General features: G+C 32.7%; 1 protein-coding gene across 1 annotated transcript; it reads right to left on the reverse strand.

Annotated features, from left to right (window-relative positions):
• Window positions 1-5,366: 5,366 nt before the first annotated feature.
• LOC139492862 (uncharacterized) lies at window positions 5,367-15,425 on the reverse strand. The gene is made up of 3 exons (XM_071281013.1): window positions 15,296-15,425; window positions 13,576-13,752; window positions 5,367-10,253 (listed from the first exon to the last, which is right to left on the reverse strand). Exons 1-3 carry the CDS (start codon window positions 15,423-15,425, stop codon window positions 9,784-9,786), a joined length of 777 nt encoding a protein of 258 aa, XP_071137114.1. The 3' UTR covers window positions 5,367-9,783.
• Window positions 15,426-16,849: the final 1,424 nt, after the last annotated feature.

The following is a 16,849-nucleotide window of genomic DNA, read 5'->3' on the forward strand; positions in this document are numbered from 1 at the left end:
TTTGGTTGTTTGAGGTGATGGTGACAACGACGGTAAGTTTGACATTTTAATGTTAAATGTCCCTCCATAGATTGGTCCTCCAATTAGACAACTTAGACCCGTTGGCGCACCCGCTATATTTCCAAAAGAAACTTGATTTTCTGATCTAGACCGCTATTTTCTGTACATTTTGAAATTCGTTTTGCCCAACCGGGTTATTGTTAATTGTGACCGTTCTTGTAGTTTGTGACGATTGCATATTTTCATTTTTATCCGCCAAGATGGTCCTCGAAATTTCATGATGTTTCTTTGAATTTAGTTTGGAATAGGTGGAAATACTCTGGATATTTTTGTGTCCAGATATCTGAAAGAAATGAAAAGATAATCATTAAAGGACAACTATTGAAGGTTCTGCACTTGAAAAACTTAGATGTTCAGGTTTGATTTGTGTTTTGTCATATAAAAATCATTCAAACAGTGTTTTAAAACCTCTCGTACAAAATCAACGCCCACAAAGTTATATATAGGGCACATTCCAAATCTATATCATCAGAGACATGTAAATATTATAGTTTATGAACTATATTGTATAATATGTCTCTGATATCATAAAGGAAACTAGAAGCATGTATGTTAGTGTGTTTTGTCGTTCGAGATTTGTCATATAATTGTTTTGGTAAATTGTTCTACTATATAAATAAGGTCGTAATTTTTTAATTGAATCTTTGCCTATTTTTTATGTTGGCTGTATGGTTTTGATTCTTCTCATCGTTGGAGGCTCTTTGATTGACTATATATAGATTCTTATATTGGTACCAGTGGATTATCGGATTTATCCAATCGAGATAGTTAAATTATTGAATTCTAAAGTCGTAGCTTTGGATTGCTATCTCGTTGATATCATACCACATCTCTTTTTTTGTTTATCCTGCAAACGGCCAACTATTGTACAAATAATAGGTAACGTTACACAGATAAATTTTTGCAATATTTACAACATGTATACATAAAGTCTTCTGTTTGTGTTGCCCGCTTCCAAAAGGACCATGTTGATCAAGCAGTAATATGGGTATTTTTTGTGGGCAACAGTATATTTTGGGGTTCTAACGGTCTGTTTTCAGAGGCGATGAATTAGATTCAATCAATTAACGATCAAGTACTTGTCGGAAACATTCATGACAAAAACAATATCTGCACATGTATTTATACTTTGCTTCGAAACGATGGAAAAGTTTAACCATCCTTGCTTTTTGTCTGTTTTTGAAATGGTATAAATAAATTTTCTATTTACCAACAATGTACATGATGTGTATTGTATATATTTCATGTATTTATGTTACTGAATTTGATTGTATATTGATGTGTAGAAATATTAACTAACTTCAATTTATTTTAATACATATTAAAGAAATATTTCTTAAATAGTAAAAGAAAACCAAAGGGTGTTCCTGTCTGGTATGTCATTTTGTGCTGCGCGTTTTATTTACATGCCAGTACATATGATGTGCTGTTTTGGAGCACTTGCTTTCATCAGAATTTTAACACGCTCTACACTATACATCACAGAATTTGCAGTTCTAAGTACAATGTACATGTATTATATCGTATCATAGACTTGTATCATAGACATATATATATATTTAGTATTAACCTGTTTAATATGATTATGCTCAAATTCTGCGTCGTCAAGTTTTTGTAGCATAAATCTTCTTGCAGAATGGTTTGTAAGGCGTCTATTGCCTGAGTCATTTTCACTTTCATCATTGTCAACGTCTTCTTACTTTGAGTTATCCCTATTATACATGTATGAACAAAAACAATTACAAATTTGAAACAAATTCATGTTCTATACATGTCACAGAAAATAATTGTTTTATTCATTACCTTCACCTGGCTGTTGTTCGTGTGTTTCTTTGTCAATTGTATTCTCCAATTTATTTATATTGTAGTCCTGTGGTGTTGATATTTCACATGGCTATAAAAGGGGAGGTTTGGTATGCCACAAAACCAGGTTCAACCCGCCATTTTGTCCTTTAAAAATGTCCTGTACCAAGTCAGGAATATGGCCATTGTTATATTATAGTTCGTTTCTGTGTGTGTTACATTTTAACGTTGCGTTGTTTGTTTTCTCTTATTTTTTAGTGTAAATTCACATTGCGATAAGACGTGTCACGGTACTTGTCTATCCCAAATTCATGTATTTGGTTTTGATGTTATATTTGTTATTTTCGTAGGATTTTGTCTGATGCTTGGTCCGTTTCTGTGTGTGTTACATTGTAGTGTTGTGTCGTTGTTCTCCTCTTATATTTGATGCGTTTCCCTCAGTTTTAGTTTGTTACCCCGATTTTGTTTTTTGTCCATGGATTGATGAGTTTGAACAGCGGTATTCTACTGTTGCCTTTATTTAATACATAAATGCAAAGAAATTTACCTGCAGCAGTTGCCATATTTTTCATAAATTTCATAATAAGCGAGACATACCCGCACCCGGAGGCGTCCTTCAGCTGGCCCCTTAACAAATATATACTAGATCAGTGATAATGAACGCCATACTAATTTCCAAATTGTACACAAGAAACTAAAATTAAAAAAATACAAGACTAACAAAGGCCAGAGGCTCCTGACTTGGGACAGGCGCAAAAATGCGGTGGGGTTAAACATGTTTATGAGATCTCAACCATCCCCCTATACCTCTAGCTAATGTAGAAAAGTAAATGCATAACAATACAGCCCTTACTGCGGCCAATGTATATTTGGTATATAAAGTTGCACATTGTCTGTTTTTAAAAGAATGGTGTAAAATACTATGTTTAATAAATATGAATTGTTTTCTGTGTTTGTGTTGACCAGTATTGCAAGTACACCTAGAAACTAAAGACTTGGTGTACTCTTAGTTAAATTTTTCCTTATATGGAAGTTTTTGATTAAATACCCTGAAAAGACCACAAAAAGACTTTTTAAAGGCTTTTTTAAGCAGTTTGATACCAAATAAAACAACAATTATGTTGCATTATACTAAATCTGTGTTTTAATTACTTGTAAAGTTCAAAAAATGTCATTGAAAATCACTTTGCAGAAATTTCTGTTACCCCAATCAGGATGGATTCTTCGCCAAAACTAGACAGCCAGAACTAAAGTAGAAAAAAGTGCCAAATATGAATAAATAAGACTAAGTATAACCAAACTTTGCATTTCGAAGATTAAAGTAACAATTTTGAGTATTTGAAAGCAATTATTTAACATAAAAATCCAATTACAAACATTTCAACAATAGTTTCCTAGATGAAGGACATGTACAGTGGAGATCACTTCTTACCTCTCATTAAATCTGTCAGGAGAACTGTTCTAGAACAGTACGGAGAACTGTCAGCCTGACACCTTTTAGTCAGTTCTAGGTTAGAACTGTTCTAGCTATTTATACCATATCTAAAACTTTAGCGCACCCTTATTTTCTCTCTGTATCCATAATAATGAACCGTCACTAGAGTGACTTTTTAAGTCAGTTAGTTTGTGATGTTTTTTTTTTAAACAAAACTATTTTACGGCATCATCCAACACTCACATGACTGATTCATATACTTTATTTTAAAATAAAAAGTACATGTATGGGAAGTTCTCTTCTTGGAATAGTATACTGTTAATCATGTTAATATAATTTGATGACAAATGGAAGAAGGCAAAGAAAAATGCATGATTTTGTTTGTAGCCGAACGTCCAGTGGCAAATGCTTCATTCATGTTCAGCTAAAAAAAATGTCAAAGGGAGGTAATCCATTTTTTTCATATGATTTTATATACATTATGAGGAGAAATATGTGCAAAATGTGATGTAAATGGGGAGAATATTTATGCCTTTCATTGATATCATAACTCTAAAGTGTAATTTCGATTGTTTCTTTCAATCTGCACACAAAAACATAATACCCCATGCTCCCTCTCACAGTACACTTAGTGTATCCTGGATAGCCGCAGCTAAGATAGAAATTTGTGTAAAAAACAATTTCAAATGGTTCCAAAATCCTTCCGTTACATTTAAATTTACAGGAATCGAGTTTGTTGATTATTGTGTGGCCTTGGACAAGTACAGTGAAAGAGTGCATATTTTCCTATAGGGGTAAATTCAGTAAAAAATCTCCCATTGACTTTAAAGCTAATCTATGTATGGAATTAAATTTATACCTGATTTACTTTTGGAAATAGGAAACTTTCATATAACATTCATGAAAGTACAAATGTAGCCCTTTCTTTTGCACTAATAAAAACATAGGGTCATGCGGCATTTTTGGGCATTTACATGGCCTTGTTTACAAACAATGTAGATTCGCACTGAATTCCTATACTGACTCCCATTACTTTTCAACCCTGTAGTAAACAAAATTAGTACATTCGGCATTTTTTTTTTTTTTTCAACTCTAGTTTTGATCCATTTGCCAAAAAATATTTATTACAAACATTATCTACCAATCAGAAGAGCATTACACTTCAGTGTTATAAAGAAAGCTCTCCCCGACATGGGCGGTCCCTGATGACGTATGTGTATTTACTGAATTTACCCCTTCACTCATAGTTTCATTTCAAAGGTGGATCGAGTTCCTATTGCGTTCGTTTTCCGTGTCTAAATGTCTCGTTTTGTACAAAATTAACTCGGTGCGGGGAAATGAAATACTGAGAGTTCGTTCTGACCAAAGAAACAATTGTTGGCAGATAACAAATTGTATCTTCCGAAGCACATGAGTCATCCTCTGGTTTTTTTGTTGATTCATGTTGCCAAGTCCTTCGTTTTCTGTATAATTTTATATTGTGTGGGTTGTTTTTTTTTAATTGTAGTTTGTATTTTTGTCTTTTATCTTTTGATCATGGTTTTGTAACAAATATTTTCTGTCATTTATTATTGAGCCTTTGGTTTGTACTGTTTTTATGTTTAACACCAAACAAAAGAACGCATTTTAAACCTGAATGTTTTCTTCTCCTATTACCACCTGTCGGTTAACTTATGACACTTAATGTCTTATTTTGTCAATTATGTGACACATTCATCGAAGTGTTTAAATGTCAAACGAGTCGGAATAATTCTCCATGCCCAATTCTTCTGTTGTTTAATGTTTCACTTAAGGTCATATCATATGATTGTGATGGTTGTGTTTTGTAAATATCATGTCATGCTGTGATCGTGTTGATCTCCATTGTATATTAATTGTGCATGACCAGCCGAAATAATCTTACGATATATAGTTAAATGTAATCAATCACGTTTTTTATTCATTTTGTCCATCTATTTTAAGCTTAACATTTTAAAACAATATCAAACTATATTTTAGGATCAAACCTTTATTTTTTTATTGCATACGTCATTACAACAGTAAATGACAAAGAAGTTATTGCGTTTAAAACATGTTTTTATATCATACTTACTAAGAGATTGATAAATCAACTAGATTTATACAGAAATACAAATAATTCAGATACATATAACACTTCGTAAAATGTACACAAAAAAAATAATAAAAAAACTTACATATACATAAACATAATATTAAGTACAACAGACCATAGTCAAAGCTTGTTTTGCTGTAGGATATCAAGTCAAGACAAATTTTCATTTATTTAAATTCATGAAATCCCAAAAATAAAGATAAAATGACAAATTCATATCAAATGAATAAGTCACAAAATAATGCAAAGGTTTGGAGACAAATATGTCCATTTAACAACCATTTTAATACATATAGACTTTTAAAGAAAATACTAAGGACGATATGCCTTTACCCCTACAAACACATGAAAATGTACAGGATTAATGTATCCCACTTTATACCAAGCATAGTAATGATAAGAGGCTCCAAGGAGCCTGTACGTGTTGCTCACCTAATATTTTCACTTACAATTAATGTATTAAATAATGCAACAGATATACTTTTGCTTTAGTTTCAGAGATGTCAGTCAAAAACTCAATTTCCCCCTATGTTCTATTTTTAGCTATATCTGTCATTATGTTTGGCAGGCAGAGTCATTGGACACCTGTTTTAAACTAGATACAATAATGCTGTGTGTGGCTACGGTTTGTTGAATTTGTCAGTTGTTTCAGGAGAAGACTTTTGTAAAAGATTACAAAAATTTACAAAAAATTGTTATAATTTACTATAAAGGACAATAACGCCTTAAGGGGTCAATAGACATGGTCATGATGACTTTTTTGGATAAGTATCTTACTTTGCGGAACAGTATTGCTGTGTACAGTTTATTTCTATTCAAAAATTCAAGATGATAGCCAAAAACTTTTAAATTTCCTTAAATTACAAATTTAGCAGCAACCCAACAACGGGTTGTCTGAATTGTCTGAAAATTTCAGACTAGATAGATCTTGAACTATTAAACAATTTGACCCCCATGTTAAATTTGCTTTAAATGCTTTGGTTTGAAGAGATATAAGCCAAAATCAGCATTTTACCCCTATGTTCTATGTTTAGCCATGGGGCCATCTTAATTGGTTGCCTGGGTAATCGGACACAGTTTTTAAACTAGATACCCAGATAATGATTGTGGCCAGGTTTGGTTAAATTTTGCCCAGTAGTTTCAGAGGAGAAGATTTTTGTAAAAGTTTACGAACGAAGGACGACGACAGATGATGGATACCAATTGATGAGAACAGCTCATTTGGCCCATTGGACCAGGTGAGCTAAAAAGTAAACTCACAAAAATACTGAACTCCGAGGAAAATTCAAAAGGAAAATTTCTAATGGCAAAATCAAAAGCTCAAACACATCAAACGAATGGATAACAACTGTCATAATCTTGACTTGGTACAGGCATTTTCTGCTTAAAATTGTGGATTGAATCTGGTGTTAAAGCTAGCTAAAACCTCTCACTTGTATGACAGTAGCATCAAATATTATGTTATTGACAACGATGCATGCGTAACAAAACAAACAGATGTAATAGGTAAAAATGTCAAAAATACAGCAGTCAACATTGTGTTATAATCTTATCACTAAAAAGACCAAACAAAATTAATACAAATGTATGTAACAAAAAGGCACAAAATGGCATAGACTAAGCGTAATAGCAAATTGAAAGACAAGAATAAACAAATTTACCACAATACAATAACACAATGATGGGATGTATAAGTACATAGCCACGTCATATGTGTTACGAAGAAACAAAAATTGGCATATAGACAAAGCACAATACATGTAGCAAAAATGAAAGACAAAAATACGAGAATATCATAAACAATAATGACAGGATGCTGTCTTTCATTGTCTTTTTTGAGCATTTAAGCTCTTTCGCAGTTCAATTAACAAATAAATTGGAATATCAATATGCATACATTAACCATAAACATACTAATATTTACAACAAATGAGAGACAAACTAATAGCGTCTTTTGCTATATATATATAATTAAAACAAAAGATTTTACTATGCTTTTTTTTTTAAGTAATAAAAAGTATGGGTCACCGCTATTTTTCATGGTGCGAGTCGTTCAAAATTGCCAAAATTTGCTTACATTGTTGATGAAAAAACCATATTTGTGTTCATAAAAAAATCTATAGGACATAATTTTGAAATAAAATATGAGAAGATAGGTTTTATAATATATTTTAAAGAAGTTCGCTACTCAGATTCAATTAACAAGCTTTTCATAGCACTAGTATATATTGTTAGGGGATTAATAAAGGAACCAAAGGAGCCAAACAAAATATATACTAGGTCAATGTGCTTGTTTTCGAGATATAAGCCATTGAAATTTTGGCGGGAAAATAATCTTTCTTGATTTTTCAAAGATTTATCATTGACAAGTGTAAGCTCTCAAAAACTTATAAAAATAACAAGGATTGTATAACACGCTTACAGAAGGCTTATCATTATACATAAAAGATTTCTAAAAAGAAAAATCGGGGTCAATGGGCAATTTTTTTTTTAAGGCCTTCGAATTCAAAAACCAGAGGATTACAAAAATCTGACAAAAATTCCAGAAGATGACAAGCAAACATCCTTAAGAAAATGGACAGAATAATTGGTGTCACCGAACTTGTTTTCTTGCTACAAGATGAAATGGTCCTTATATTTCCAGCATAAATTTTTTGCTAAAAGAGTTATCTCCCCTTAAATGGCCTATTTGAATAAAAATTATGAAAGCACAAATATTTGGTATTTGTTAAAACTTTTTCGATAATGTAATGAATCGCTAAGTATTCTTTGTATAAATAAACATTGAACCAATATATTGCAAATCTGTCTTTGAGAACTTAAACTTGACAATGATAAATCTATGAAAAATCAAGAGAGGGTATTTTTCCTTTAAAATTTCAATGGCTATGGTTAGGGATCTACCATTTAATTTTTATGGAAAAGGGGGGGGATAGGCAGGACAGGGATCGAGTTTTGACTAAAAAAACGGCACACTGAAACACTTTGATAAAAAAAAATGCTGGACCAAATAGAGTGAAAAATAAACAAGCAAGACAGAGCATACTACTAAAAAAAAATGCAGGACAACATGTTTCATCCTCCGTAAAAATCAAATGAGAGCTCTTTTAATGTAAACAGTATATCTTTATTTTCCAACACAAACAATGGTATAAATCGTCATCTAATAAGGGATTTATCAACTTTTGTATTTGTATTTTTGTATTTATCGCCTCCTTACAATTTTTATTCATCTTCTAATGTTTTTTGCGAAAAGTAAACATAATTTGTACATATGTTTTTATTTTGAGATTATTTAAAGAATCTAATGTTGATTTATATGTTTGTTTAATTTACTGGTGGATAACAGTTAAATATATCATATACTGTAGATTCAATTATTTTCGTGGGTATTATTTGACTTGGTTTGAGAAAAATTACCTATTCGTGGATATTTGATTTTAATGGTTTTAGCAAAGTCTTCACTCATTCCTAAATAAAAGGAGTAGGTTCAGTAAGACCCATTTTTGCCCCAAAATATAGCAGTTTTAGAAAATTGTGAATATGTAATCGTTAAGATATTTATTGAAAAGTAGAATGCTTCTGCTACATAAATATGGGCTGTTTTTGACAATACAATGCATATATATCGATTACTAGCATCATTAAGTCGTGCTAAGTTACTGAAATCTTCACAATTTGATCATTTTAGTTAAATTTTAGACGGTTTCCGTCTGAAATGAAAGTGGCCGCATTCGTGTTCATCCATAATATTGAAATGTAAGTTGTATTTTATGATAATACATAATATATATAAAAGTTGAGGATGAACACGGATGCGGCCACATTCATTTTTGACAAAAACCATCTGAAAAGTGACGATTTTTGGCATATTTGATAGATTTTTCATATTTAAGCTTGAATCGGAGCGTTTTTAATGACGTAATCAGTTAAAATCTTTCCCATAAACTATTTGAATCAATTGAAATAGACACTTAAGTGTTTAAAAAGCGTCTTAAATTTTTCGTTAGATGAACTTGAAAATTGAGGCCGAAATCAGGCCTTACCGGACCTACTCCTTTGCAATTTGTTGAATATTTAAATTCATAGTTCCCCTGTACCAACGAAATCCACAAAAAATGGTATCCAACGAATATTAATGAATCCATAGTACTTAAGATACCTCTTCAAGTTTAAAACTGCATCATATTCTCTAGTTGCCTTTTTATTGCTTTATCTACTTATTGACCTACTCCAAAATCTCATATAATTCATATGTTTAGTTCCCATAGCACAGCTTCTTTATTAACCACTTATTTAAGGAAACATAGACATTCTGAATTTATAGTTTTTAAACATTTTCTCACTCTTATATCTGTAGTCGTAATGGATGTCAATCTTTTGTCGGTACGCAATCCAAGATCATTATAAGCAGAACAACCGAAACCAGCACTGCTATCCCGACACTTCCAATGAACATCGATGATTTTCTGGGATCTGAAGCACTCTGATGTTTTCTTTTGTATGAGGATAGTTTCTTTGTATCCACTTTGTATGTATATCCGGCGCTTCTTGATGTACTATTTGATAGGTTTGAACAGATAGACACGTAAATGTGAGTGCAATGCTGTGTGCTGTTTGTTGAAATAACGGATGACAGAGTTGATAGCACTTTAGGAGCATGCGATCTGGACGAGACTGAATACGCAGTCAATGACTCAACAGATGTTTCCGTGTTGGTCGATGAATGTGCACTGGTTGTATCAGATAGCTCTGGTTCAGTGGTTGTGTGGTCTTCCACTGTAATTTGGGTTGTCGTTGTGAGCTCCGGTGATGACGAAATGGCCATGATAGACGTTGTTTCTAAACAAAATAAGTATACAATTCATATGTATTGCCGGTGAAACAAAACTAAATTTGAAAATAGGTCCTAATAAATGACGTTAAACACATTATTATATTTGAAATGTAAAATCTATTTCATTCTTAGCATTTTTTTTCAAAACACTTCATAAAACAGTCCTATACAGACCAAATATATACATGGACGAATAAGTTTGAGATATGTTCGATACATTTAACATAATAATCCTATTAACATTACAATGAATTGCATATCGTCAAATATTTATTGTTTATCTGGCACAAAAAAGACTTCGCCTGTCACCAATGATTTAAACAGATAATCTTATAATAAAGAACTGAGCAACACGAACCCCACTAGAAACCTGGGGCCTGTTTATCGAAACTGTCCTAAGATCGGTCCTAAGAAATTCTTAGAACAGAAATTAGGATAAAATTAGGACCGACTATCGACATGTCTCAGCATACACATCAAAGCTATCTTAGGATTAATATAGCTAGGATGTCCTAACTGCAGTTCTTAGTTTTGGCGTAAAAGAAAATAACAAATTTAAATAAAAAAAAAAAGAAAATATTGTATCATATTTAACCAATAACTATAATTTGAAAAAAGATTGATAATCAGAAAATTATTATTAATTATGTAAAATAGGCAATAGATATTTTTATATTATAATTGTACATTTAGACTATGAAACAAATCATAGGCAAAAAATAAGTCTGACCAAACTAAGTGTAAATAACTATAATTGAATATATAATGGGTAAAATCATTATATGCTTTGAGTGAGCTGAATTCGAAGCGTCACGATTTCATACTTGAAAGTCCAAAGGCAATTCTCGTGTATCTTCATATTAATACTGAGTATATAACTATTTTATTACTGCAAATAACATACGTGGGCATATAAGAGACGAAATTCGAGTTTTACTTATGCAAAATCACAGAATCTCTTCAGTAGATGACGTGGAAAAGAGTGACACTTTGCTTTTTGGTAAATTGGCAAGAATAAAATTTGAAAGATAAACTAATAACAAAAATAGGCAGGCCCGCATAGAGTGAAAAAAAGGCAGAAATTACAAAAAAAGGAGGACAATATTTTTATCCTAGCGCCACCACTCAAACCCTCCTTTCAAAAATATTAAATGATAGCTAGCTTCCTAAAGTTAATTCAGGCCATATTTGTTCATAAAATAGCCATTCTTGATATATCCTAAAGTTAGTATCATCCTAAGATCATCTTAAGACACTTACATTGGTATCCTAAAGTTAGGACAATTCCTAGGATTTTCCTAAGTTGCGATATGTTTGATAAACCCACTTAGGACTAAGATATGTCCTAAGCTTGTCTTAGAACACGTCCAAATCCTAAGACTGCTTCAATAAACAGGCCCCTATATTGGTCTGGCAGATAAATTCACCAACGGACTTCTATAGGACGTTGAACGGATAAAACGGATGTTGAACGAATGTGAAAAGGACTCCTACCGGACGTATAACGGATAAAACGGATGATGAACGGATCTGAAACGGACAAATGGCAATTGAAAATTTTGCGTCAGGAATGCCAATTTTGGTATGTCAGATTTCTTGAGATTCATGATTTCTTATTATTCATAATCGATCTTAGAGTAAGGACACGTCTTCACTATCAAGCAGCTCTTATTCAGCCCAGACACTGACCTTTGGCGGCATTTTGAAGAACACACTAAAACCAGTTACACAGAAACATTTTGAATACTTATGCTATTTAGATGTATTATAATTGTCGCCTTTAATTTTTCCGTATATCTTGTTCATCCGTTTTATCCGGTACGCTTCCGTTAGGTGTCCGTTTTATGCGGTACTCGTGTGTTGGATGTACGTTCAACATCCGTTCTGTTCGGTACGTTTCCGTTTCTCGTACGTTGCATATCCGGTGTGTGTCCGTTATGCATTCGTTACGAGTCCGTTCTATTTGGTCAGTACATCAACGGACTCCCAACGGATAACAATTTTGTCAACGGACAACCTTTATTTTCATCCGTCAGTCGTCCGTTCGTGCTATCCGGTAAGGTGTGACCACAGCTTTACGGATAGCTCAAACGGATGACTAACGGATAACTTTTTTTCAATTCGTTCATGTCCGTTAGACGTCCGTTCTTATCCGTTAGATGTCCGTCTATATCCGTTGCATATCAGTTTAGTGTACGTTTTATTTTTCGTCATCCGTTCTGTCCGTTGGAAAACTTGGAGCATGTTCAAAATTTTGAACGAACGTCCAACGGATGAAATGTCCGTTGAACGTCTGGTAGTCGTCCGTTTTATACGGTACTCGTCCGTTTCATTTTCGTTTCGTATCCGTTACGTGTCCGTTATACATCAGTGGGAGGTCTGGCCGATAAATTATTCAACGGACTTCTAACGGACGTATAACGGATACAATGGATGTTAAACGAATGTGAAACGGACTTCTATCAGACGTATCACAGATAAAACGGATGATGAACGGATCTGAAACGAAAAAATGCCATTTGAAAATTTCTCGTCAGAAATTGCCAATTAGATTTTTAAGGTTAATAAATTCTTATTATTCATGTTATTTATAATCGATTTTAGAGATAGGGCACGTCTTCACAATCAAACAGCTCTTATTCAGGCCAGACACTGTCCTTTGGCGGCATTTTGAAGAACAAACCGTAACCAGTTACACAGACACATTTTTAATATTTTTGCAATTGAAGTATTATTATTGTCGCCTTTAATTTTTCTGTTCATCCGTTTCTCCAGTACGCTTCCGTTAGTTGTCCGTTTATGCGGTACACGTCCCTTGAGTGTATGTTCGTCATCCGTTCTATCCGGTACGTTCCCGTTTCTCGTACGTTGCATATCCGGTGTGTGTCTGTTATGCATTCGTTACGCGTCCGTTTAATTTGGTCATTACACCAACGGACTCCCAATGGATTACAATTTTGCTAACGGACAACTTTTATTTTCATCCGTTAGGCGCCTGTTCGTGCTATCCGGTAAGGTGTGACCGAGGCTTAAAACAAAAGAATAAAAAAATCTAAATATGTGTGCAACAATACAGATAACAGAAATGTACACACATATTATTGCGTGTAGAGATACACATATTTTGGCACTACAAAAAGAGTTCGCCTGTTGGCAAATTCTGTAAGCAGTTATTTTTAAAAGAAAGAACCCAGCAACGTAAACCCCACTAGGAACCTGGGGTGATCTCAGGATTTGTGCATACGGTGACATGGAAAAAAATCACATCCTAATTTTATGTTCATTTTAAATTTTGTAAACTCCCTCTTGTTTTAAAATCTATTATACCTGGTAATTGCATTTTATACGAAGTCGATGACTCAACAGATGTGTCAGTGTTGGTCGATAAATGTGCACTGGTTGTTCGGAACAGATCTGCTTCAATAGTAGTGGGATCTTCCGACGTCTTTTGGTTTGTCGTAATGATTTCTGCAGATGACGTCATGTCAATTATAGATGTTGTTTCTAAAAAAAGATAAAGTATCAAATCGTTAAAAACATAGGAAAAACATAACTTCATTTAACAAGAAGTCCTAATGAAATCAAGAACAATCATCAATCATATTTGAAATGTAATATTCATGTTATTCCATGCCGTTTAAAACATAAAAAAAACTTGATTAAACAGTCACATTCAGACTAAAAATGTACATCATAGAACAAATTTGAATATGTTCGGTACATTAAACGTTTAATGCCTTCAACCATACAATCTATACTGCATACAGTTAAACTTGTATTGAACACTAAGAGCGTTTAATCAATATATCAAGCAGAAGACACATTGTTAAGTCATGTGTTTTAATAGTAATAAAATTGAGAATGGAAATGGGCAATGTGTCAAAGAGATAACAACCCGACCATAGAGCAGACAACAGCCGAAGGTCACCAATGGGTCTCCAATACATCGAGAAACTTACGCAACCGGAAGCGTCATCCAGCTGGCCCCTAAACAAATATGTATGCTAGTTCAGTGCTAATGGACGGCATACTAAACTTCGAATAATACACAAGAACTTAAAATAAAATGTCATACAAGACTAGCAAAGGCCGGATGCTCCTGACTTGGGACAGGCACAAAAATGCGACTGGGTTAAAAATGTTTAACAAAAGCAGATATAAAATCAAAACACTCGGCCAAAATTGTCAATTGACTTTTAAAATTAATTGACTTTAACCATTTATTTTTTAGATTATGGCGGAAAACATCACAGATACAAAAAAGGTATTTAACATGGGATTTACACATAGTTCAAATTTTCGAAATTGTCACATGACATAATTTATGAATTATTGGCCCTGGATGATAATGTTACCCTTTTTCAGATACAAAGATATATATAGAGTAACAATACATGACAACCATGTTCCACATAATAAGATAGATCCACACATTAGTAAATGTAATTAAAATCGAATCTTAACCTTCTGGGGCATCTGAGATCACTCCCAGTTTTTTTGGTGGGGTCCGTGTTGCTAAGTCTTTAGTTGTCTAAGTTTTGTCATGTGTTTCATTGTTTGTCTGTCTTTTTTTTCTCTTTTTAGCAATGGCTTCGTCAGTTTATTTTCGTTCAATGAGTTTGAATGTCTAATTGGTATCTTTCGCCCCTCTTTTACAAATGATGTAAATAGACATAAACTGTAATGCTGTTTTGCAAATAAGTCTTCATGGCAGACGTTTTCCTTCTTTTTTTACCAAAAATGTAGGAACTAGAGAAACTACAAAAAGCAAACCATATTAGCAAATTATGATCTACAGATAGGCGCAGCATGGCCAACTGTCCCTTAATTTATATGATTTGTTTTGCCTTTAAACATGTTAAATGAACTTTGTTTTTCAAACGCGAAAAGATACATGTAGGGATAACAATTTAGCTGAATAAGATGCAAGTAAGCAAATAATGGAAATAATGACATGTGTGGAATATGATGAGCAAATAAGGACTCTTGTCGCAAGTATTCATTTCTCATTTCTCATTTATCAACATCAGATACCGTGGCTGCTTACCTAGATCTGCATCTCGTTGGCATATAGTCACATATATATTGGAACAGACTGTATCATATACTAATCCAGATGTGTGAAGTCTTACACAGTCCTCCTCAACAAAAGAACCTTCAACTAAACACAAACACATTTATTATGCACAAACAAAATCCATATAATTGTTTACTTAAGTTGGCTTAAAAATAACTTTTCTGGTTAAATATCAGTTTGTCTTTGGTAAGTTTGGATAAACATACCATTGTACTTTGTTCTTAAACTGTAGTAATATTGCAGCAGAGGGAATTGAATAAACAGGACTGAGAAGAGAAAAATTGTGAAACAATCCAGTGTCTACTGTTAGTTTGAAATTTCACAGATCAAGGTCCGAAAATAATTTCACTTATCATATATAAATCACATTACAAATTAGTGCATGTAATAAAGAATACAACGGCGTAAACTATTTGCTTTATATTTCAGAGAGTTGTGGAGTTGGATAATTCATCCTTTTTATATATAGAAACATTGTGTTTATAAGAAATCGTCTGTCATACAATATGAATGTCTCACATATTTACTATATTCGATGTTATCCTTGGAAGGTCTACTTGTCTGTCAGGCTTGGGTTATAATCTAACCGCGAATTCATTTCATGGTCAAGTCCATATCTTAGATACTTTAAATAGAATGTCAAATATTTCATGTTGATGGCACTGTGTAAATGTCTTTTTTTGCAGTTTAATTGACACTACCTCATTTACATTGATCATTGATAATGTTAATTCTATTAAATACTTGTTATATAACCCATTAATGATGTTTATGATAATACTGTTATAATGCATTGAAGGCGTCCTTTATATGTACCTCTCAGTAAAAGACTTGATTTTCTAGGAGAGTGTAAGTTCTTTATGTGAACCTTTAATGTATTGTGTTGCCAACATTTTCTGGAAAAATATAGTACACTTCTATGTCTAAGATATGGGTTCTGACATTTCAATGGACTATATTACATTTACTAATTTTTTAGATTTAATTATCTTCATTTGTTTTAAACGGTGTTCTGATTCTGAACTCTATACCCCTTACCCATTAGTTTTCTGTTTTTGTCCTAATAATAATTTACTATTAAACCTTTTCAAATTATCTACTAGATTATTATGGATAATCTATCAAGCAATTTTGATTTAAAACAAATGTATTATATTTTATCATATACCTAGAGCAAATCACATGTAATTTTTACCGTATGGTAATAGCATAAAAGGAGTATGGCCGGTAAGGAGCGATTTTGGCCTTAAATTTCATGTTCATCTGACGAAATATTTTGACCATTTTTTAAACATTTAAGTATCTATTTCATTTGAATCAATTAGTTTATGTGAAAGATTTGAACTGATTTAGTCATTAAAAACGACCCGATTCAAGCTCAAATATGAAAAATTTACCAAATATGCCGAAAAATGTCACTTTTTAGATGGTTTTTGTGAAAAATGACAGTGGCCGCATCCGTGTTCATCCTCAACCTTTATATATGTTATGTATTATCATAAAATACAACTTACATTTCAATAT

This window comes from Mytilus edulis, chromosome 10 (genome assembly GCF_963676685.1).
Source record: "Mytilus edulis chromosome 10, xbMytEdul2.2, whole genome shotgun sequence".
Taxonomy (NCBI): Eukaryota; Metazoa; Mollusca; class Bivalvia; order Mytilida; family Mytilidae; genus Mytilus; species Mytilus edulis.